Raw genomic sequence first — 23,728 nt, forward strand, 5'->3', positions numbered from 1 at the left:
AAGATGTGTTGAAATGTGATTAAATGAGTTTGTTACATGTTCACATGTTCAGTGCTATATCACTGGTGTGACTGAGAAACTATGCATTCTTATGAAATCCCATTACTATGATGCCACACTCAAAAAACCATAAGGGCTTATATGTGCAAGCCAAATATCATCTTCCCCACTTTTAACTATTACTAGCCTACAAAAAACAGTAGCATTTATTTATGTCTCACCAATACGTGTTTCTGTCTTTGTGCAGCTGTATAATGGCCCAAATGCACAGGCTCCACTGATTGGTAGATTCTGTGGGAACACGCCCCCCCCAGCCAGCACCACCAGTGGGACCAGTCTACATGTTGTGTTCTACTCTGATTTCTCCATTGCCCACACTGGCTTCCGCATGCTGTGGTACCAGAATGGTAGGATCCCATCATAGATAACTCTGCTAATGCATGTTTTAAACACTGATCTGTGAGGTCTACAATAGAAAAGTAAATCACAGGAACAAGGAAAGATATATAATAAAAAATACAAAGACCACATCTATAAAAAGGCAAAGGACCCAAATTTGTGATTGAATAATATTATTTACATCAATAGTTTATATTTACAAAGCATAAACTTCAGAATGGATAAATCAGAAGAGTTGCTATTAATACAGATATAAATTTTAACCATCATTTTATGGTTAATGGTCACCTAATGTTGTAAATGGTAATCTTAATGTAACGTATAGCTAGTGATGTTCCGTGTGTGTGTGAATATGGTGACATGCAGCTGAGACCCAGAGGCACTGAGTCACTGGCCGCATGGGTGTGGCTGTGTTTATTAATACTCCCACGCTAGCCTGGTCCCCAGCACTTTTACACTCACACACTCACAGCACGCTGGGGTTCAGCTACCACTGAGCTATGCTGGAATGACATCTGCATTTGCAAAGCAGGGGTCAGGATTTCCACCGTGTGTATGGAGTAGCAAAAGTGAATGACGACAGTGGTTATATAACATCTGGAAATGATCCAGTGGTCTTTTCCTGCAACAGGATATTTTACTCAGAAAGAGAGAGAGGTGCCTGTGGAGAGGGAAAACCCTGCTTTTAAATTCTTCATTTTTGACAAAGGGATCCCCTTCACATGGGTATTAATATAAGATATTTCATTGCGGTCTGTAGTCAGAGTGTGGAGCAGACAACCCATTCAGTGTTCGTCTCCCTGGAGGCCTGCAGGCGTAAGAGAGACTGATCCTATTGATTATGCAGAGAACGGCTTGGTGCTTTCGCCCTGGACTTTACTGAATATCACATTACAGTCATTACTGTACAGTTACAGCTAGAAACAGTACAGTCGTGTGTTCCTAGTGATAAATAAACTGATGTTGGGCAATTATGCATATTACACACATTAGTTTGTTCATACCTCTCAGATCCCTCCTTCAGACAGCCTGTGATTTCCTGACACAGTAGCAGAGTACTGCTACGTATGTCAGTCAGATGAGGTCATACAGTTGGCAGTATTAGACAGTCCTTCCTCAGCATGTCAGAAGTGTCTCTAAGGAAATTTCACATCCCAACTGATCCCAGATTGGTACTACATGCTCTCCTGTATCTTCCCAAATGATCGCATGGACAAAACAGGGGCAACAAACATTTGTGTTACTTGTTCCACACTTTCAGAACTCACGTTAACATCATACTGTTTTCACATAGTAAAAATGTCCTTTCAATAAGTTCACTTTTTTCACAAAGGATATTGACAATTGTAAGCTAAGAAAACCTAACATGGCAACCTTTATGTACAAAAATGCTTTTAACTGAGATCATGTTTGTCTTACTGAATTTAAAATATGAATCATATTCATATTAATAAATATTAACATTGATGAATTACTATATGAATCATCCCCCATGCAGGTTGTGGGGGGGACCTCTCTGGGCCCTCTGGTTCCTTCACCAGCCCAGGCTATCCTAACAAGTACCCTGACAACCGTGAGTGTGTGTGGTACATCGAGACCAGTCCTGGCAGCAGTATCACAGTCACCATCCATGAGTTTGACATAGAGCAGCATCCCAACTGTGACTACGATGTGCTGGAGGTAAACTCTCATCATTTATTTAATAGAGTCTACGTCTTACTGGCCCTCTGAAACACCCCACATTAGAACCCCTGTGCTGTAAACCCCGTTAAAAACACCAATATAAAAGCGTCATCCCTGCCATGAACACTGGCTGCACTTTGGTATAAATATGGGTTTCTCAGAGAGTCCCAAGTTGATGTCTGTCTTTAACCCCACAAGTTATCAAACAGAGAACACATGCTTTACAAAGAGACATTCTCCACTGCAACATGCCTTTGTCTCTCTAAAACTGCTTCACATTAAGATTTATATTTTGAACTGGTTGTCCTTACTCTGCACAAGTTCACCCTTTGTAGCCCCTTTGTAGTTTGTTTGGCAATTTGTCAATTGCTGGTAAATGTTTCTACCAAATAGGATCAAATCAAGCCTGCAGTTACTGTGCTGGTGGATGGAAAGTGTAGTGGGTACACTGGGAGAGGGTGGTGGGCACACTGGGAAAGGGTGGTGAGTACACTGGGAGAGGGTGGTGTAGACTGGGAGAGGGTGGTGGACACACTGGGAGAGGGTGGTGGACACACTGGGAGAGGGTGATGTAGACTGGGAGAGGGTGGTGGACACACTGGGAGAGGGTGGTGGGCACACTGGGAGAGGGTGGTGGGCACACTGGGAGGATGGTGCCACCCAGGCCTGTGAAAGGCTGATCTCCACTGAAGCAGTGAATGGAATTAGCCGGGTGGAAGAGACACGAAGCTCAGAGCTTAGCGCCCAGGCTGTCCCTGGTGCCCCCTCTCCAGCTCACACATACACAAACACACCAGCCTGCCACTAGTGACCCAAACCTCTCACTACCGCTTTTCCTCCACACCGTGGTGTTCAGCACACTGCCACAGCAAGTGCGGTTTGTTTGTTTTTTTTTCTGCATAACCCAAACCCATCAGAATCATGCAGTGGGTGCTCAGGAAGCGTGTATCATCATGGCATTTGTAGCCCCGGAAGTTGCATGACGTATTTTCCTTCTGACATGTAGGTTTATGGCGGTCCCGACCTGAGCTCACCACAACTAGCCAAGCTCTGCACAACACGACCCCCCAACAACCCCTTGCAGGTGTCCAGCACGGGCAACGCAGTCACTGTTCGTTTCAAGAGTGACGTGTACGGCAATGGCAGGGGCTTCAATGCTAGTTGGCAGGAGACTCAAGGAGGTTGGTGGCGGTGTTTTTTTTTATGCCCATACCCCTTTACATGGAATAGTGATGCTCTTTCACCTAAATCCATTCCGTTTAATCTGAAATCCATTCTGTTTAATCTGAGGTACATTCCGTTTAATCTGAAATACATTCCGTTTAATCTGAAATACATTCCGTTTAATCTGAAGTACATTCCGTTTAATCTGAAATACATTCTGTTTAATCTGAAGTACATTCCGTTTAATTTGAAATACATTCCGTTTAATTTGAGTGCATCCATTACTTATTGAGTTTTAACTAACATATAATTGTTTCCATTGGTCTGTTAAAGTGATGTGTTCTCTACATGCTTTGCTCTCTGACGTGTTTAGGGTGCGGAGGGGCTGTTGTAGCTCCCAAAGGAGAGATCCATTCTCCCCAGTACCCGAGCAACTATCCTAATAATGTAGACTGCTCCTGGGTCATCACTGTGGACACAGGCCACCGGATTCTCTTCAATTTCACCGACATGGACATTGAGAGTCATACCACATGCATGTGGGATTACGTGGCTGTGAGTGACCAGTGCATGACCTCCGTCCTCCATTTTGCCCATGATTGCTTTGAATGTTCATTATCACTCATCTTCATGACAGAGTCTAAGCTCCAAAACTGAACAAGGCTGGCATTCATTTTGACACATGACCTCCTCATTAAATGGGTGTTTAATATCCTGCCCACTCTGAAGGGGTTATGTGTCTACTGTCGCTGGAATTCCATGAATGTGTCTAAAGTTTTGTAGTTGGACCTGTGACTCAAGGAGGTCTATAGTGTGGCTTAGAAGCCTCAAGCCTTGACATCACTATTCACTATTATTCACTAACAACTGACCCTTATGATCAGACAGTTAATGCAGATTAAATATGATAAGCCCTTTGTCTTATTTATCCTTTCTTCAACTTCAGATCCATGATGGACCAGAAGAGTCCTCTCCTCTGCTGGCCAAAGTGTGTGGCTTCTCCAGACCTGATCCCGTCATCTCCTCACAGAACATAATCTACGTTCGCTTCAGATCAGATATCAGCAACACTCACAGAGGCTTCAGAGCTGAGTTCTCAGAAGGTCAGTCAAGCTATGAGTCCTCCACAACTCCATGTCCCGTATTACTTCACTGCCGTACGACGAGCTGCAGGTCTTCTGTTCCTTTCGTTACAGCGTGCGGAGCCACTATCATGGCTGATGACGTGGGAGGTGCTATAGCGTCCCCACGCTACCCGTTCCTCTACCCCGACAATCAGAACTGCAGCTGGATTATTAAGGCACGGCAACCATGTGCGTGGTCCAGTCTCAGCATCATACCTTCATGGTGTTTCTTTAACATTAACGCCAAGCACTTTGTCATATAGTTCTGTTATGAAATTGTTTAGCACTATAATTCTTATCTCTGTCTCGTCTGTGGCCAGACACTCACGTGACTCTGTCCTTTACTGACTTTGAGCTGGAGATGCTGAACGCCAACTGCTCACATGATGCAGTGGAAATCTTAGATGGTGACAACTATGGGGCTCCATCAGTTGGTAAAATGATCAAATTTTCTTGCACATCTCCCTCTCATAAAGTTTGAAATCACATAAGCATTAGAGGCGACTCTTTAGTGCCTTTTATTTTATTTTATTTACTTTATTTCCATTTTAAAGGTCGCTACTGTGGAAGTGACTTACCCCATCCTATAACTTCCTTCAGCAATGCACTGGTGGTAAAGTTTGTGTCAGACTCTTCTGTGACCAAGAAAGGCTTTAGGGCAACATACATGGCTTCAACCTCAAGTAAGCTCAGTTTAAGCTCAAAATTTCAGTTTGAATGGCAACAAGATTAATTTGATTAGCTTTGTATTAACCAAGACTCTTAACTCAGGCTGTGGTGGAAATCTGCATATGGAGTCAGGAGCCTTTAACAGCCCCAACTACCCGGACGCCTACCCACCCAACACTGAATGTGTATGGACCATAATTAGCTCCCCTGGCAACCGTCTCCAACTCTCCTTCATGTAAGCATGGTCTTGCTCTTACTACCCCCTCAGCAGTAAAACCACCTAGTGATGGCCGAGCTGATACACTGCTCTACTGATGCTCTTCTGATGCTCTACTGATGTTCTATTGATACTCTACTGATGCTCTATTGATGCTCTACTGATGTTTTACTGATGCTCTTCTGATGCTCTACTGATGTTCTATTGATACTCTACTGATGTTCTACTGATGCTCTATTGATGCTCTACTGATGTTCTACTGATGTTCTACTAATGCTCTTCTGATGCTCTACTGATGCTCTATTATGCTCTACTGATGCTCTGCTCTTCTTGATTGTTTTCTCTCTGCATTTATATCCAGTCTGTTTGAGCTGCAGCACAGTGAAAGCTGTAATAATGACTACCTGGAAATTCGAGAGGGAAACTCTACCGGTGCTCTGGTTGGCCGGTTCTGTGGGAACTCGCTTCCCTCTAACTACACCTCCCTCATTGGCCATGTGCTCTGGGTGAAGTTCGTCTCTGACTCCTCCGTTAGTGGAGCTGGATTCAGGGCCACATTCTCACACTGTGGGTTTAAGCACATTCATGACTTCTGAATATCAGTAAAGGAGCAGCTATTATGTGTTTATGTTTATTATGTATATATGGCTCAAGTGGGAATAGATTATTGAATTGAGCTTATCCTAGCTCATTATTTTATTACTTATTTCCTGTCTTCCCAGTGTATGGAAATGACATCACAGGAAGCTCTGGCCAGATAGCCTCACCTCTGTATCCACGCACCTACCCTGAGAACTCTGACTATCGTTGGACCATCACAGTCAGTGGAGACTCCTACGTTCAGATCCGCTTTCTTGATATCGATATAGAGGACCTGTATGACTGTGCCTTTGACCAGCTTAAGATATTTGATGGACCCAATGTCCACGCTTATCTCCTGGGAGTGTTTTGTGGTCTGTTTCTGCCTAACTCGGTGAGAAGTTCTGGTAGCTCCATGACGCTGGAGTTCAAGTCAGACTATGTGATTGGAGGAAGAGGTTTCCTCATTGAATGGACAGCCATACAGAACTCTGGTCCATTGCCTACTATACAGCCAGGTCAGCTTAGCTACAGAGTGGCTACTGTTTTGATCGTATGTCATGTGTATCACAGAATGAAGGTAATTTTGTATATGGATTGTTATTCATGGATTATTCTGGATTGTTATTTCATAGGTGCATGTGGAGGAGCTCTCGTGCCTGGAGATACCCCGAGGTTCCTCTTCTCACCGGGTTGGCCTAATCAGTATGAGCCTAATCTGGAATGCTCATGGGTCATCCGCTCACCTGACTCAATCGTGGAGCTCAATCTGCTTTATATGAACATTGAGGATCAAGTCACATGTTTATATGACAGCTTAGTCGTCAGGGATGGTGAGAATCTTGGGGTTTGAAACGACATTAAACATTAATAATAGTGTGAATTACAGGCCTCTTCTGTCTGCAGGTGTGCTTTTGATGACCTTGGTTGTCTTTTTCTTCCAGGTGAGACCAACATGTCCCCTGAATTGGCAAGGCTATGTGGTCATGAGCTCCCTGGATCAATCCACTCCACAGGCGATGCCATGTTCCTGCGTTTTAAGTCTGATGCCATCGTCAGCGGTGGAGGCTTCAATGCCTCCTACTCTAAAGGTGAGCTCCCAAACCATAATCCCGCACCCCTGTTCCACGCAAGGTAGAGCAGCTGTACATATGATAAGTACACGGAGGTTAGAACACTAATGGTGTCTGTATCTCAGGTTGTGGAGGCCTGCTTCATGTAGACAGGGGAGTACTCCGCTCCCCCAACTACCCACAGAACTATAAGCCTAACTTGGACTGTAGCTGGCACGTGATGGTAACTCCAGGCTATAGAGTTTCCGTCACCTTCCTGAATCCATTCCAAGTGCAGGGTTTTGGTACTGCCTGCAGTACTGGAGACTACCTGGAGGTAAGACCTGGTGTGGGAGAGAGAGTCCCCTGTATTCTATGTATGAAGTGTCGTTGTGAGTCTTTAGTCTAACTAATAATGTAACCCTCTTTAGTTAAGGAATGGGCCAGACGGTAGCGCACCCTCTCTTCATGGCCGTTTGTGCGGGTCCAATCCTCCTGCTGTTACACAGACCACTGATAACCATCTCCACGTGCGCTTTGTCTCAGACGCCTCAAATGAGGGCAGTGGCTTCAAGCTGATATTTGAGGCCCACAGTTCTGGTAAGTCCTCACAAAGCTTAATTAGTTTGCCACATATCCAGGTATTTTATAAAAGATCTTTATTTAATTGACTTCAAGGATAACTAAATCAAATGGCAATTAATGTGATATTCAGTTCAGTAAATGAGATTAATGATAAACACCTTTGATTGTTCAGGTTGTGGAGGGACCATTGAGTTGAACAATGGAGATCCACCAGGGTATATTACATCACCCAATTACCCTTCAAATTATCCTCAAAACATTGACTGTGTTTGGATTATTTTGGTTCCCAATGGGGAGTCTGTGCAACTGGACTTTGAGGACTTCTTCATTGAACCAAACACTGGGTATTTCTCACACTTCTTGTTGTGTATTTATCACCACACAATAGCTTACTTTTGGTGAACAGTGTTAACTAAACCTTATCCAATTTCCTAGATGTTACTATGACTACCTGGAAGTGCGTGATGGTGTAAGTTCGAACACTGACCTGATTGCCAAGCTCTGTGGTGATATACGGCCATCTACTCAACATTCCCGAGGCTCTGCTATGTACCTTCGCTTCCGCACTGACCATAGCATCTCACACAAAGGCTTTAAGGCCAAGTACTCAATAGGTAACCCAGACTTTCTACCATATCCATGTAGAGACACTTAGAGATTTCTAGATGTTTCTAGTTCATGCTGTAGGTTCATAATAATTTGTTACTTGTTCATTCAGTTAGTTAATGTTCATATTTTGACCCAAACAGCTACATGTGGCGGCACATACATTGGGCAGAGTGGTACAATCAAAAGCCCAGGATACCCAGATTCAAATTACCCAGACAACTCTAATTGTGAGTGGTACATGGAGGGCCCCACTGGGCACTATTTGACCCTCAGCTTCACAGCCTTTAACCTCCAGAGCTCCACATCCTGTACTAATGATTATGTAGAAGTTCGCGAGTACAACGCTACTGGTGAGTCACACAGCTCAAATGCAACAATTTATCCAATTGTTTTTACCATTTAAACAAGATATTAATCCGAGTTTTACTGCTGTGCAGGACGTCTCCTTGGGAAGCACTGTGGAAGCAGCCTGCCTACACCCATGGACACAGGAGACAGTTTTGCATATGTGAAGTTTGTGAGTGATGGCAGTGGAAATGCAAATGGATTTAGCCTTTCATTTGAGGCCAGTGTAGAGGGTAGGTAAACTACAAAGGAAAAGGATTCCACTGCAGGTTTCAAAATCGTTGATGCTTGAAGATATTTTACTCGTTGGTGTTTATTCTCTGACAGAGTGTGGAGGGGATCTGAATGCCCCCTCTGGGACAATCTCATCACCAAACTACCCCAACCTGTACCCCCACAACCGAATATGTCACTGGAGGATCACTGTGCCTCAAGGTCGCAGGGTCACGCTCACTTTCAATGACATTCGACTGGAGGACCACAACAGCTGTTTGTTTGACTATGTGGAGGTGAGATACCCATGTTTTTATCTGTTAGTGTTCTGAAACCTATGATTAAAAAATAAAACTTTGATATCTTGATAATGTTTAGTAGTGGTTAGATTAGTCAAATCAGGGGTTATTAGCTGTCCCCCGTGCTAACTTAAAATCAAAGGGGGACCGGGCTTTTGCAGTTTATGCCCCAAAATTGTGGAATAATCTCTCTAATGAGATCAGACTCTCCGAGTCAATTCAGGTCTTTAAAAAATGTTTAAAGACACATTTTTACTCTCTTGCTTTTGACAGCCTTTGATCAAATGTGTTTTATTGTAGGTGTGTATTTGTGCTTATCAATTTTTTATCTATAGGATTATAATATATTTAACTTATACTGTATTGTATTGTTTTTGCAAGCCTTTTTGTAAAGCACTTTGTGAGTTACTCTAGAAAAGTGCTATATAAATAAAGTTTTACTTACTTACTTAGAAAAGATAGTTTGATTCTATTTGGTTCATTCTGTTAAAATGGATAGCTTCGGTAATTGTTGTCTGATCCAGCTCTGGCTTGGCATGGAGGTGTCAGCACATTAACCCTTGGTTGGTGGGATGATGTGGTTCTTAGGTCTTCAATGGGCTGCTGTCCAACAGCCCTCGCTTGCAGAGGTTCTGTGGCTCTGAGCCCGCTGGCACTCAGGTGAAGTCTTCTGGCAACACTATGACGGTTGTTTTTGCCACCGATTCTTCTGTGTCTAACGGTGGATTCACTGCAGACTATTCCTCTGACGAGGCAGCAGGTGAGAGACCTTACACAGCCTACGAGAACTCTACGATTCTAAACATTTACTAAATTGATTAAATGCAAATCAATTCTGTGATCTATAAAGCACTAATTACGACTTATATTGAATCAATCAATCCGATTGATTTTAAAAACATTTTTACAGTTTGTGGAGGAATCCTTAGTACCCCAGGGAACTTTACATCACCTGACTATGGTGTTAGTAACTACAGCAACAACCTCAACTGTGAATGGCTGATCCAGAATCCTCAGCATGTGAACTCTTCCATCGTCGTGCTCATAGAGGACCTTCATCTAGAACATCACCAGACTTGTGACTGGGACTACCTTGAGTTCAGACTCGGTAAGTGACTCAAAAGAGAGATGTACATAGTGTATATATCAGAACCTACTGACACACTCATTTCCAAAGTTCACTTTATCATCTATTGTTGTTATTTAAGATGAGCAGGAAATAAGCCACTCATGAAGATCATGTTTAAATCACTTTCTAGGAGATGTAAATGGCGAACTTCTTGCACGTTTCTGTGGTCAGACGACTCCTCCAGTTCCCATTGTGGTGTTCACTCCCCAGCTCTGGATCCACTTCCTGTCTGACGAAGCTGTGGTTGACTTAGGATTCAAAGTTACATATTACTTCTCAGGTAACTTAATGACTTGATGCCGAAATATAGAAACATTTTGATCTCCGAAGTACAAAGGTATGTTGAACTTAGGTATGTTTAACTGAACTGTCCTTCCATTTAGATTGTGGAGGTTCCCAGAGTGGTGAGGGAGGGATAATTTCTAGTCCTAGTTATCCAGAAAGCTACCCCAGCCCAAGTCGTTGTGCCTGGCTTTTGGAGGCCCCTGAAGGCCATACAATCACAGTAAGTTTTATTTTGACAATTCAGCTTTGTTTCATACACCACGTTATTATGTTTTGCACAATAATTCTCTTCTTCCATAGTGGGTGCTAATGGTATACTTTTCTTTGTCCAGCTAACATTCACATACTTTGAAGTGGAAGAGCACAGCCAGTGTTCTTGGGACTCCGTGAGTATCTTTAACGGTGGATCCCCAGGCGCTCCCCTCATTGGACAGTATTGTGGTCATTCTTCCCCTGGGACGGTCCAGTCAGGTTCCAACAAATTAGCGGTGGTGTTCCTGGCTGACCACTCTGTGTCCAAAGGAGGCTTTCTGGCTACATGGTCAACAGACTCTTCAGGTATTAACTCGTCAACAAATCTGAATATTGCTTTTCATACTGTTTGGCCTTTTTTTCCCTAATATAAGATCCTTTCAATCTTTAGGCTGTGGTGGTGTTATACATGCTGACTCAGGCACTATAAAGTCCCCCAATTACCCTCAAACCTTCCCATCTAATATCGAATGTTCCTGGACCATCATTGCTCACGAGGGCAATCATGTGGAAATGAGTTTTGCCAGTGACTTCCAGATACCTGACTCTAGTGGACACTGCCAGAACAGTTACATCAAGGTGACAATTTGGAAACATTTATACAAACATTTTACTTCAACAGAATGTTACAAGTTTTTCAGTAATATTTGGTCTAAGTTTATTCATCTGTAAATTCTCGTCTTTATGCCTGTGCGTCAGGTATGGTCTGGTGACCAAGAGCTAAGCAGTGCGCTCTTGACCACTGCCTGTGGCTCTGTAGCTCCTCCAGCCATTGTAGCTCCCTTCAACGTGATCAACGCACGTTTTCAGTCTACGGAGACACCTGGCCGAGGCTTCTCAGCCTTGTTCTTGACACGTGCGTACAGCATGGCTGAACTTTAGGAACTTCATTACCTTTTTACCCCCTTAGAACGTTGTGTAGTCACATTCAGATGTGTTGCTGGTATCTTCCTTTAGGGTGTGGAGCAAACTTCTCTGCCCCTGTGGGTCGTGTGGTATCCCCTAACTACCCGGATTATTACCCCTCCAACTCAAACTGTGACTACCGTATTGATGCCGGAGATCAGACTGTGATTGTCATCACCTTTAAAACCTTTCAGATAGAAGGTAGGTTAAGTCATGAAGTTCAGTGCTGAGTTTCCTCTGCAGCTTCATGGATTTTATTCTTTGCCACCTGGACAAACCTTCTAAATGAAATGTGCCATAATACTTTTTAAATGTAGTTTCTTATTTTCTGTGTCTCCAACCATATACACACATGCACAGACACATATGACAAACACATCTGAATTTTGTTGTTCGACTTTCAGCGGGATCAACATGTATCTATGACGGAGTTAAGATCTACGAGGGTTTACATTCAAACGCCAACCTTCTGGCCACTCTGTGTGGCAACACCATCCCAGGGCTTTTCTCCACATTTGGTCCCATGCTCCTTAACTTCTATTCTGATTCTATCATCAATGAAAAAGGCTTCCTGGCTGAGTACATGGCCATCCGTGAGTGCTATATAACAGAACACATTTTACACTATTGTCCATCAATATTCCACCGTAATCTATTTGAGATGTACATTGACATTCCATTTAACTTATCTGTTGTCCTTTTTACTAAAGGAGATTCTTATAATTGTTAGTTCTGATTTGTATTTGTATATGGTCACTTGTAATAAGAGTATCAAATCAAATCAAATTTTATTTATATAGCGCTTTTTACAACAGTTGTTGTCACAAAGCAGCTTTACAAGTGCCGAGTCCTAGCCCCCAGTGACCAAGCCAAAGGCGACAGTGGCAAGGAAAAACTCCCTAGTTTTTGCATGAGGAAGAAACCTTGAGAGGAACCAAGACTCAGGGGGGAAGCCCATCCTCCTCTGGCCGACACCGGTCACCATGACAACAACAACAATATAGACAGAATGTAGACAGAATGTAAAAGATGCAATAATGTCCATTTAGACAGAATATAAAAGATGTAATAATGTCCATCATGGTGTAGGCATCCGGTTAGGCAGGAGGTGGCCGGCCCAGGATGGATCGCTTGTCTCTCCTCATCTCATTATTCCTCAAGCAGGCGGGCAGCCATGTGGAGAAATGAAACAGGGAAAATTAGCTCTGTAGAGTAGTTGTCTGCTCCAGTTGTCTAGCTTCCAGGACAGTGACCTAGATGGGCTGATAAGCCTGTAGGTTTGTCCGTGCCCTTGTGTAAAGTTTGGCAATGGCAAACTTCTGGCAGTGCCCTCTGGCAATGCCCTTTTATACAGTATTTGAGTCTGGTGGCTGATAGGAATGTCCACCGAGGACACAAATGTGGAATGAATGGATGGAATGAAGAGACTCTGCAGTTTTGAAACAATTAGCCGGGATTTGAAATCAGGTCCCAAATGCCAGACATATATGTCTGTAGATACATGAGGAGGAATTCAGCAGCTGGTTCCTCCATTCATATGCACACCTATGTAAGATCATGTAGGCCATAATTAATACTTTACTTTTCTCATACAGATATTATCACAGTTGTTTTATACACATGCGTACACACACGTGTGTGTGTGAATGTGTGTGTGTGTGCATTTCAATGAAGTCAAGGGGGTGAACAATGGCCTAAATGGTCTTTCAATGCCACACGTACACACAAATGTATTTACTGTGAGTAACTGAGCCTTTGTTTATTGATAGATTACTGGACGATGGCTAATGATACTGTGTGGAAGCATAGGGCCATGTGTAGCCAGACATCAACAAAAACTTAGTTCTTAATCCAGCAGTGACTGACCTTTTTCCTGACGTGTTGTATTTTGCTGTGGACTCCAAAGGCATAGAGACCATATTCAGTTCTTCGGAGCAGTTTAGTTTTGACTGTGTAGTGATGATAACGTTTTCTTTACAGCTTGTGGGGGTGTGTTCAATGGCACATCAGGAACAGTTAGCAGTCCTACTATCAACATAATCAACTACCACCACAACATAAACTGCACCTACCACATCTTTGTACAAGACAATCGCATCATTGAACTTAAGTAAGTTGTTTTTTCTCTTCTCTTACTTAATTACTCATGCTCATAAACTCTTAAACTCATAAATTGTAACCAAACATCTGGTTTACTGTATAGTAACTGATGAAAATATAATATTATAAGTGTGTTTTCCATTACTGGCCATATTTCTCCCAAGCAGCAAAATCCCTTACGTGAGGGCTACTTATAATTTTAGTCAAAAACTCAAATGTTTTAGAATCAGGATTTCCACCATACGTGTTTTGTCCTCCATCACATGCTCCACCTGTGAGACACCCTGCGGTTCAGTGAGAAAGGCAATCTGGGTCTTTCCATCTGTTTCCCGTGCAGGTGCTAGACCCTTTGTGTAGACCAGCTCCACATTGTGTACTGTGTGTGTCAAAGAGGAAGTGTTTCCCTTGCAGTTTCACACCTATTAAAATGATTCCTTCAAGCTACCTGGCTATATTCTACAAGAAGGCCACAGGTGTTTAGCCAGTGGAAGATTTTCCAATTGTGTTGTGCTTCACTGTTGACACAAATACCTTTTACGTTCCTTCATCTCCAAGATTCAACGCTTTCCATCTTGAAGCTTCCTCGACCTGTAACTTTGACTATGTGGCTGTCTATGATGGATCGAACACCTTGGCTCCACTCATTGGCCGATTCTGTGGGGCGGTGCTCCCCCCAACGCTCAGGTCTTCAACCAATCAGCTATTCATCGTATTCAAGACAGACGCCTCGGTGGATGCTGGGGGATGGAGGGCAACCTACAGAGAAACTTTAGGTACGGTGTGTGTTCTTACAGATGCTTCTCCGTCACCATGAGTATATATTAAGCATCCCCTCTGCATAAAACAAATTGTTCTTTTATCACCATTTTATAGAACACATCTGTTACAGGGAGAAATTCAGGTATTTTAGTCCTTACTCCCAGTTCTAATCAGCAGTTTTATTATGTGGCTCCCTAATCTGTCCTCCCTAATAGAAAAGGCACGTGGGCATATTTACAGAGTGAGTCACCCAGACGCATTATAAAGGGATCTGGGCACAGAAGAGTAGATACAGGAGCAGAGGACACCAGCCTGCTGCTTCAAAACAGCTTTTGTCCCTAGACCAGAGTGCCAAGGTCTTTACAAAAATCAGAGCCCATTCAGTAGAAGTGTACTTTTAAGAGTCAGTCAGCACGGTGCTCTTCTAGTTTGCCTGTGAGTGAGAGAATGTAGGAAGACCATATCCTCCACGCTCCCGGGCACGGCATGTGTAGCACCTCGGCTACAACAGACTTCATTCGCTCCAGTCTGTCTGAGCACGGCCTCTGGACATGGAAAAAAGGCCAAATATTCTCACACCACTGCTGCCAAAGGGCAGAAATATAAGGGCAGTGTTGCAGTGTGGCAGTTACATGCCTGTTTGTTTGACATTTGTACAAACTGAAGAAATGTTTCTACTGCTCGGTGTTCCTGTCTGTTTTTCTGTTCAAAGTACATCCTTTTATATTTGACATTAAGCTTCCTCATTCCTTTCATTTCCCAGGATTCAGAGCTCTCTTGGGGTGGCTAATTTTAGCACTGTGTGAATGAGAATTAGGGAAGAAACTGCTGTATATTTTTAGACATTCTACAATTTTAAGTGCTGATTGTGGTTCTGAAGCTGATTTTAGGATTACTAAATAGGTGTGTTGCATCTGGAAAAGAAATAACAGGCTGGAGCATACATTGATGGACGGTTACTGCCACCTACTGATTATTTTTGGTATTTTCTTTAAAAAGCAAAGAATAATTTGAGGGAAGAATTCTCTAACATCTCTCTCCTGTTCTGGTTTAGGACCTCAGCAAGGTTGTGGAGGCTATCTTACCTCCTCTACAGGACAGTTTGGTTCACCGGACACTGACATGAATGGAAAATACGAGTCATTCATGAACTGTCTGTGGACCATTGCTGTTTCCCCCAACAAAGTCATCAACCTCACATTCACCACTTTTGAACTGGAGAGTAACTCTGACTCTAGCTGTCCATATGATTATGTGAAGGTAAAGACCAAACTGTTTTGATTCACACTTGACAATACAATCTTAGTATTAAATTAAATATCCAAACTGGGGTGAGAATGTCTTAATTTAAGCATTCATCAGTATCCACCTACACTGAATCGTTGGTTTGTGTGCTTCTCTTAGGTCTTTGATGGTGACAATGTTAATTACCCACTGGTTGGAAAATTCTGTGGTACAACAGTTCCTGCACCTTTTGTGTCAGCCAGTAATTTCCTCACAGTGCACTTTGTCACGGATGGCTCAGTGGCTTTCAGAGGCTTTAACGCCACCTACAGTGAAGTGAACAGTATGACAACCTTCTTTTCATCACGACTCTTCCTGCAAAAGTTGATGTTAATGTTACAGTGAATACCTTGAAATAATTTTTCAAAGTGGTGAACTTTGCAAAGAAGTGTGCATAAAATTGTAAAGCTAAGCAATAAATGCATCAGGTTAATTGTCCATTATGGTTCTGACTTAGAAATGTGGATGAACTCAGTTCACGCTCACTATTAAATTCTGTGTCTGCCCAGGACTGTGTGGAGGGATATTTAATGCCACAACCACACCTCAGACCATCACGTCTCCGTTTTACCCCAACTCATACCCTGCCTTCACCTCCTGCCGCTGGACCCTGGATGCTCCACCTCAGGAGACCGTGAAGGTGGTTGTTCAGCAGTTCCATCTCCAGCCCAGCCAGAGTTGCGTCAGCAACTTCCTGGAGATGAAAGACTGGCCTGTGGTAAGAGCTCCGTGTGATTCAGCCCCTCCAGTGGTGGACAGTAACGAAGTAAATGTAATTCGTTACTGTACTTAAGTAACATTTCCATGTATCTGTACTTTACTCAAGTACTTTTATTTGGTAAGACTTTATACTTTTACTTCACTACATTTCAAAGCGAAACTTTTAACTTTTCACTTCGTTACATTTACAGAAACATCTCGTTCCTTTTCTATTTTTAAATCAACGCTTAATAAAAGACTATAACCAATCAGCGCTCAGTAAGAGTTTAAGATTTGTACGCTAATTGGCTGAGGATCTGACATGGCTGCAACAGATGGCTTTCCCCAACACCCCTGGCTTTTTATTTAGCCCAATAGTTTAAATTCCTCGAAAAGAAAAATGATTCGTATTCCTTCAAGTGTCTCCTCTGCATTCCGAAGAACACATCGCTGTCATCATTTATGAACTCGCCGTCAAACTTGAAAAAACACATCGAGGTAAGTTCGCCATTAGATGAGTACTACCAACAGGGTGGTTTATATACCCTGGTTAATTACATTGAAATACACAACTTTTAACATATGCTTTTATCCAAAGCAATGTGCTAGTACCCAAATTGCAATCTGTGGAGATGCTAAGCGCCAGTTTAACACAGGAGACTCCCACATCAAACGTTAAAGCCGGAGACACATACACGCGAATTTGGCCAAGCGAAGCGAACTTCGCAATTCATTCCTATGAGGAAGGCGAAGGCAAGCAAATATGAGCGAAGCGAAGCAAAATTATAAAAATTATTATTATTATTATATTAATTATTTACGCAATAATACACTCGAGGTTCGTGCTATAACGGGTAATATTGGTACTGCTGTGCTGCGGTCGTAGATCAGCACAGCAGTGCCAATATTACACGTTATAGCACGAACCTCGAGTGTATTATTGCGATTATACCACAGTTCAATTATCGCTGTTTATTGAAAGATTTTGAGTTAAAGAGGACGAGAAAATACGACCTGTTTGGTTAAAAACACTCCGCCAGTTAAAATAGTTCAATTCAATGGCTCGCTGCTAAACTTACACAACACTGGAACAGCCTTACCCAATAAATATTATAGAGGTAAATATACACAAAAACAACTGTTGATGAAATTGTATTTATTAAAAATAAAGTACAACAATTATTGACCATCCACGGCTGATTGGAGGTTCGTTCAGGTATCTGTTCAGTCCAGCTTTTAAACCAACGAAGCTGCTGATGCCATATAACTCTCCCTTCACGTTTCTGACGTATCCATAAAACGTCGTAAAAGCTGATTCATTTCATTTTGGTTAATACTAAAATCGACTGCAATGTCGTTGCTCTTTAACCAGGATGTAAATACATTAAGGACGTTTGTTTTACGGTATTAACTTCGTTTCTCTGCATTTCCAGCTCATCCAAATCATTGTTTGTAAGCGTGACAAACCTTGGCTCATTGGAGGAATCAGGCTGGTCATTTATAGCTTCAGCCTTCAGTTTCAGATCGAAACAAATGCTTTCGAAGCCAATAGATTTAACGAACTCCCTGTAATTCATTTTGATAATATTGCTGCTTGTTTATAGTTGCGCTGTTTGGCCTGTAAACGCTGCTGCGTTGCTAGGTTACCTGTATGTGGCGGAGTAATACATGGAGAGCTTCGGTTACAGTGATCGCCTCTCAGCCAATCGCATTGTAGGGTCAGAACTAACTGGTAAAATAATTATTATTAATTATTTGGCCAAGTTTAATATTATGAGTTCAGTTGGTTGGGCTGCACAGCTAGGGCTGAACGATTTTGGAAAATAATCTAATTGCAATTTTTTATCTATAAATTGCGATTTAAAATCGCGATTTTTTCCCATTGTTCCACTTCAGGAAACTCTGTTTCGGCATTTTTTATACAGCTCAGATACAGGGTTGCGGGGGGGGGGGGAGGGGGGGGGGGGTTGTAAACAGAGGCGGTCTTTGCATAGAGGCGTTGCTAGGCAATTGCCTTGGGCCCCTCCCACTGTAGGGCCCCCTTGTCTAGCTAAAGCCAGGTTCACACTACACGACTTTTCAGTCATCAGGTTTTTGTGCCGTTCGCACTACACGACTGGTTGTGCTGTAATCGCGAGTCTTTCAGTTGTTGTGGCTTTCACACTACATGACTGATCGGTGACGCGGGCTCACGAATTACACGACTGGGGAATCGCCGACTCATCTGGCTGCCGTCCAAAAACACGAGAACACGAAAATGAAACACTCGCGAGAACCAGCAACACCACGAAGAAAATAAAAACAACGTACATGTGCTCCACGTTTTCGTTATTATTATTATTATTATTACCGTTTAACCACTCCATAGTCCCAAATTGCCAGAATTATTTCATCTCTCCGTTGCAGTGAACATATAGTCAATCGCACTATTTCTCCAGTGCTGTCACAATAACTTAAACACAGTCTTGTAGTAAAGTTGCATGAAGCTAGACGCTGCTGTTGACTCACAGGCGCCGACTGGGCTAGATATGAAACATGCTAGATATTAAACATGCTAGATATCTGCCGGTCGTCTGCGATGAGTTGGCGGCCACTCGGCGACGGCTCGGCGAGCGTCTTTCAGCAGTTCACACTACACGACTGAGCGAGCGCCGAATGATCCCCGATTTGCGTCCGACCACAGTTTCTGTCGGCGATCTACAAAAACAGTCGGCGACTGAAAAACCAGCCTAAAATCTTGTAGTGTGAACCTGAACTTATTTCTCGCATATTAATGTTGATGGGCCCCCTAGCTAAATTCGCATTGAGCCTCCAAATTGCTAAGTCCGCCACTGGGTGTAAAATGGACTAAATTTAAGTATTATTATTATATCGTGATCGATCGATCGCCTGTGGTTGGCGCCAGAGCGAACTACTAATTTTTTAGTCTAAGACGCTCAATGCGTGAGAGTTGGCAACCCTGCAGGTATAGCAACTTGGCTAAAATATGTGCGTGAGGGCGTTTGGTAGCGCATATCCAGTGTGTTTAACAAAGCCATGAAGCCGGGCTTGTTCACTATATTAACGGGCATCATGTCTTTCACTATGAACTCCGTTACTGCCCGAGTTATTTCAGCGTGCCGCTTCGAATTACACCCATAAGGAGTTACACTTTCAAACGGTTCGGTCAGTGAACCCTGTCTGCTGGACCGCGGTCAAGCTATCCGCGCTTTCGCGATTCATCCGTGCTTCAAATCTTATTGCGCCTATATGCGTGATTTTACGGTATTTCGCTGCTCACCGCATACTAAAGCTGAGAAACACTTTGGCGTATTTTAACAGTCCCACCAGGATTTCGCGGGCCTTTTTTGTGATTGTTGCGGGCTAAAATGTTTGATGTTGCGGGTGTTTTTCAAAAAAATTGCGATGGAAGTTGCGGTGTGTTTTTGCTTTTTTGTAAGTACATTACAATAGGGAGTAAATGTTGTATGGTTTCCTCTATTTAGTAGTCCATTTTAATTATCTATTTACCTATTTATTCAGGGTTGCCAACTTTTCAAGATCGCTTGAAGTGAGATTTGAACCTGGAGGGGGTGGCGAGCGTTAATTGTTGACGGGGGGGCGGGGTTAGCGAACCTAAGTTGTTACCGGGCGGCCTGTAAAATGGACACAAATTAAGTATTATATCGAGATCGATCGCCAGTGGTTGGCGCCAGAGCGAACTAGTAACTCATAGATATGGATCAGAGATAAATAAACTTTATCTCTGACTTTAAACTTTATCTCAGTTTAAAGTTTAAACTTATAAACTTTATCTCAGACCCTCGCCGCTTGTGTGCCATCGGGCGGCTGTGGCCTGCGGGCCGGTTCTAATAGTAATTAAATATCATCCAGGGGGGCATAGATAATCAATTCGCGGGTCGGATCTGGACAGTTTATCCCCGCTTTCATGTGGTGTACCGGGATACTGCTTTTCCCGATCTTTTTGCCGTTATTTTCGTCGCTCATGCTGCTTTCAGTCTGCTCCTCTTGAACGTATATACGGAAGTAAGGCGGGAGTTTGTCGACGTCACATCAAGACGACATCAGTGATTGGTCAAAGTTGCGGTGATTGGCTGAAGTTGCAACACCGCCCTGAATTCGCGGTGTTTGCTTGAAGTTGCGTTGAAGTTGCAAATCGCAACATCGCGACTTTCTGGAGGGTCTGATTTGAAGATGCAGCACTGGTCGTTGGCATTTTAGCCTTACAAATATCATACGAGGCTTTGTGGTGTTTTTTTAATGCTGAAGGTTTGTAGTGTTACCTCGCGTCGTAGCAACAGTAGCAAGGCATGTTTTGCAGGGTACCTGACGTTGAGCAGCATCTTTTTAAAAGCCAAAGTAATTTCACACAACTGATGTGCTGCCCCTCTTTGGTATTAGACTTTCAGTTGTGTCAGCTTCTGAAAGCCATTGTGCAACAAGTTAAAGTGCGCTGTGTTAACTTGACTTCTCCACCTCCCTGCCTCCTGCTCGGGTTTGCTCCGTTCGTCCTCGGCTCGGCTCGCTCCCAAGTCACGTGACCAGTTTAAATCGCAGCCTGTGCGATTAGACAATCGCGTTTTAAAAAAATTGCGAAATTATCGCAAATGCAATTAATCGTTCAGCCCTACCAGTGCACACAGTTCTAGTTGCTAAGCTTCCCTGTCCCGCCATGTAGTGGACAACGTATAACCTCTTCATATACTGTATCGCCTCTTCAAAACTTAGGTAATGCTTCATCAAATGTAATGTTTATAGTGAATGATTTATCAGTTGAGTTTTTATTGATTTTCATCAGTTGTGATGGTGTTTGTTATTTTTTATTAGTTTTTTGACAACCGAAATGAATGAAAAATAAAATAATGAAACTTGAATGAATGCTTTTTGCATTGTTGCTTCAAAAGCACTTGGTCTTACTTAAATATAATATAGTTTTGAGTATTTTGTGTTTGCTAGGCAAATGTAAGGCACTGTTTCGTTGTTCACTTGTTGATCGAGTAGGCCTAGGGGTTTTGATGTGACGCTAAGAAAAAAAAAGTGTTTACTTTTACTTTTAATACTTAAGTATTTTTGAAGGCAGATACTTTTGTACTTTTACTCAAGTAAAAAATTGAGGTGAATACTTTTACTTTTACTTGAGTAATATTCAATGCAAGGTAACTGTACTTTTACTCAAGTACATAATTGGTGTACTTCGTCCACCACTGAGCCCCTCTGACCTTGCGCACCGAAGACTGAATACTGACACGTCTTGATTTATGAAGACACATCTGATTTATGAGGACAAATGTCTTTCAGGGGGACTACGGACAGGCGCATAAGTTCTGTGGCTCAGACTCCCACATCCCTGACTTCTACAGCTATGACCGCACCATGCATCTCACCTTCCAATCTGACACCTTCATGACCGGCAACGGCTTCAGTCTGTCCTATCAAGTGGCAGGTTTGTCACTGCCTTCCCGTTTTTAGCATACACCAATCTGCAAAATATGTGTAATGTGTATAATGTGTAATGATGTCCAGGTCACGGTAAGTTTGTACCTCTAATTTACAGGATGCAGCAGAGTATATGAGCAGGCTTACGGCTACCTGAAGAGTCCGGGTTGGCCCGCCGTGTATCCTCATAATTTGGACTGCACCATTGTACTCCGAGCACCTCAGAACAACTCAATTTCCCTGTTCTTCGACAGTTTTGATGTAGAATCTCACCCCTCTTGCAGTTATGACTTCCTGGAGGTGAGGAAATAGCATAATGTAATTGAACGAGTCTAATCAAACTGTATTCGGTGTATTATGGCATGGTAATAACAATGTATGTATATTATTATACATTAATAATACATATAGCAAATCTCAAAAGTCATTTCACTGTGTATAAATAAAGGGAGGATCGTATGGTGGTTAGCTAGGATGTATGTTGCTGTGGTGTGTAGTCATGTTTCTTGTGTGTGCGTCAGGTCAAGAATGGCAGTATGTCTTCTGCCCCTCTCCTGGGGAAATACTGTGGGAGTTCTCTGCCCAACCCTATCTTCCCCAGAACGAATGAGCTCTTCCTGCACTTCCAATCTGATTTCTCTTCTTCCCGCAATGGATTTGAGATCACATGGACGTCCTCGTCCTCCTCACAGGGTGAAGACATTTTTTTTTAATCCAGCATCCCAACCAGCTCGTGTTGTGTGAATTCTTACTTACTGTTCTATTTCTTGTTCAGGGTGTGGTGGTCAGTTGTATGGAGACCATGGTTCTTTTACCAGCCCAGAATACCCTGGTACCTACCCCAACGGCACTCACTGTGAGTGGGGTATTAGGGCGCCCAGTGGAAGAGTTGTGACAGTTACATTCAACCAGATCAGCATTGATGACCCAGGAGACTGTCAGAACAACTATCTGAAACTTTATGATGGACCAGATGCAAGCTCTCCACCTGTCGGGCCTTACTGTGGAACGGTATGAAACAGTTTGTTCTTCAGAGATTGTTATCTGATCAGCTGTTCTGAGTCCCTTGGGAATACAGTACATTATGGTGTCATATCATGTAGTAAAAGCTGTCTGTTTTCTTTTTTGTTTGGTTTTCCATAGGAAACGAACATAGCCCCATTCAGAGCCAGTTCACACCGCATCTTCATTGTGTTTCATGCCCAATCTGTTGTGCTGCCATCTGGATTCAGGCTCACATGGAGCAGCTGAAGATATCCTGGGAAATGTGTACACACACTTGTTTACAAACATTAGATCACAAAGATTACAATCATGTAAACAATGTAATTCATGGCAATTTTCACTGTAGAATGAATTATACAGAGTTAAATTTTTTGCTTGATGCTTTCATAGGATTTCTAGATGTGTAAGAATAGATATAATATATATATTTTGGAAAATGAATACTATTGTACTGTTGCAGTGACTGTGTCTAGTTTGTTTGAAAATAAAACTTTGTGTTGAATTCTGGGTGATACTTTCTGTTGACAACCAAGTAAATGGTGTATAATCAACCACTTACACATATTTAACTCTAAACATTTTCCAGCAACCGATCATCCATGCATATGGCCCAGACACTAGATTGCAGTATACTGGTCATAAAAAAAATTGTTATTCCTTTGCATTACAAGTGGATTCCCTTCTACTGTTTACTTTATAAAATCATTTTTATGCTCATTCATTAATGTTTTTTAGTTTTTGTTTTCATACACATAGATTCACCAGTTCTATACATAATAAGCTAAGCATTTCTCCTGTGCCATTAAACAGAGAAGGGGAGTATAGTCTGACAATAAATAACGTTTGAAAGTATCATTTGCCTCTTACTCTCTGCTAAAGTTGAAATGCCAAAATTATTCAGAGCAGTTCATTTTCTGACGTGCTGGACTGACTAA

The 23,728-nt window shown here is 42.6% G+C and overlaps 1 protein-coding gene across 1 annotated transcript in view; it reads left to right on the forward strand.

The window, feature by feature from the left end:
* The window catches only part of cubn (cubilin (intrinsic factor-cobalamin receptor)), a 33,983-nt gene extending 10,386 nt beyond the window's left edge, over nucleotides 1–23,597 (forward strand). The window contains exons 27-65 of the mRNA XM_076971880.1: nucleotides 248–407; nucleotides 1,898–2,079; nucleotides 3,089–3,263; nucleotides 3,620–3,801; nucleotides 4,193–4,349; nucleotides 4,443–4,559; nucleotides 4,691–4,804; nucleotides 4,925–5,053; nucleotides 5,142–5,274; nucleotides 5,618–5,823; nucleotides 5,979–6,353; nucleotides 6,471–6,668; nucleotides 6,780–6,926; nucleotides 7,034–7,224; nucleotides 7,319–7,487; nucleotides 7,645–7,816; nucleotides 7,908–8,086; nucleotides 8,222–8,431; nucleotides 8,519–8,659; nucleotides 8,754–8,935; nucleotides 9,527–9,698; nucleotides 9,849–10,046; nucleotides 10,198–10,347; nucleotides 10,451–10,572; nucleotides 10,685–10,910; nucleotides 10,996–11,183; nucleotides 11,304–11,460; nucleotides 11,562–11,711; nucleotides 11,915–12,103; nucleotides 13,491–13,620; nucleotides 14,166–14,383; nucleotides 15,424–15,629; nucleotides 15,774–15,936; nucleotides 16,163–16,371; nucleotides 21,651–21,795; nucleotides 21,907–22,088; nucleotides 22,310–22,481; nucleotides 22,564–22,799; nucleotides 22,932–23,597. Of these exons, the coding sequence (XP_076827995.1) occupies nucleotides 248–407; nucleotides 1,898–2,079; nucleotides 3,089–3,263; nucleotides 3,620–3,801; nucleotides 4,193–4,349; nucleotides 4,443–4,559; nucleotides 4,691–4,804; nucleotides 4,925–5,053; nucleotides 5,142–5,274; nucleotides 5,618–5,823; nucleotides 5,979–6,353; nucleotides 6,471–6,668; nucleotides 6,780–6,926; nucleotides 7,034–7,224; nucleotides 7,319–7,487; nucleotides 7,645–7,816; nucleotides 7,908–8,086; nucleotides 8,222–8,431; nucleotides 8,519–8,659; nucleotides 8,754–8,935; nucleotides 9,527–9,698; nucleotides 9,849–10,046; nucleotides 10,198–10,347; nucleotides 10,451–10,572; nucleotides 10,685–10,910; nucleotides 10,996–11,183; nucleotides 11,304–11,460; nucleotides 11,562–11,711; nucleotides 11,915–12,103; nucleotides 13,491–13,620; nucleotides 14,166–14,383; nucleotides 15,424–15,629; nucleotides 15,774–15,936; nucleotides 16,163–16,371; nucleotides 21,651–21,795; nucleotides 21,907–22,088; nucleotides 22,310–22,481; nucleotides 22,564–22,799; nucleotides 22,932–23,039 (6,840 nt within the window). The 3' untranslated portion in view covers nucleotides 23,040–23,597. The remainder of the gene's footprint in view (nucleotides 1–247; nucleotides 408–1,897; nucleotides 2,080–3,088; nucleotides 3,264–3,619; nucleotides 3,802–4,192; nucleotides 4,350–4,442; nucleotides 4,560–4,690; nucleotides 4,805–4,924; nucleotides 5,054–5,141; nucleotides 5,275–5,617; nucleotides 5,824–5,978; nucleotides 6,354–6,470; nucleotides 6,669–6,779; nucleotides 6,927–7,033; nucleotides 7,225–7,318; nucleotides 7,488–7,644; nucleotides 7,817–7,907; nucleotides 8,087–8,221; nucleotides 8,432–8,518; nucleotides 8,660–8,753; nucleotides 8,936–9,526; nucleotides 9,699–9,848; nucleotides 10,047–10,197; nucleotides 10,348–10,450; nucleotides 10,573–10,684; nucleotides 10,911–10,995; nucleotides 11,184–11,303; nucleotides 11,461–11,561; nucleotides 11,712–11,914; nucleotides 12,104–13,490; nucleotides 13,621–14,165; nucleotides 14,384–15,423; nucleotides 15,630–15,773; nucleotides 15,937–16,162; nucleotides 16,372–21,650; nucleotides 21,796–21,906; nucleotides 22,089–22,309; nucleotides 22,482–22,563; nucleotides 22,800–22,931) is intronic.
* Nucleotides 23,598–23,728: the final 131 nt, after the last annotated feature.

The sequence above is a fragment of the Brachyhypopomus gauderio genome, chromosome 13 (genome assembly GCF_052324685.1).
Source record: "Brachyhypopomus gauderio isolate BG-103 chromosome 13, BGAUD_0.2, whole genome shotgun sequence".
NCBI classification, from domain to species: Eukaryota; Metazoa; Chordata; class Actinopteri; order Gymnotiformes; family Hypopomidae; genus Brachyhypopomus; species Brachyhypopomus gauderio.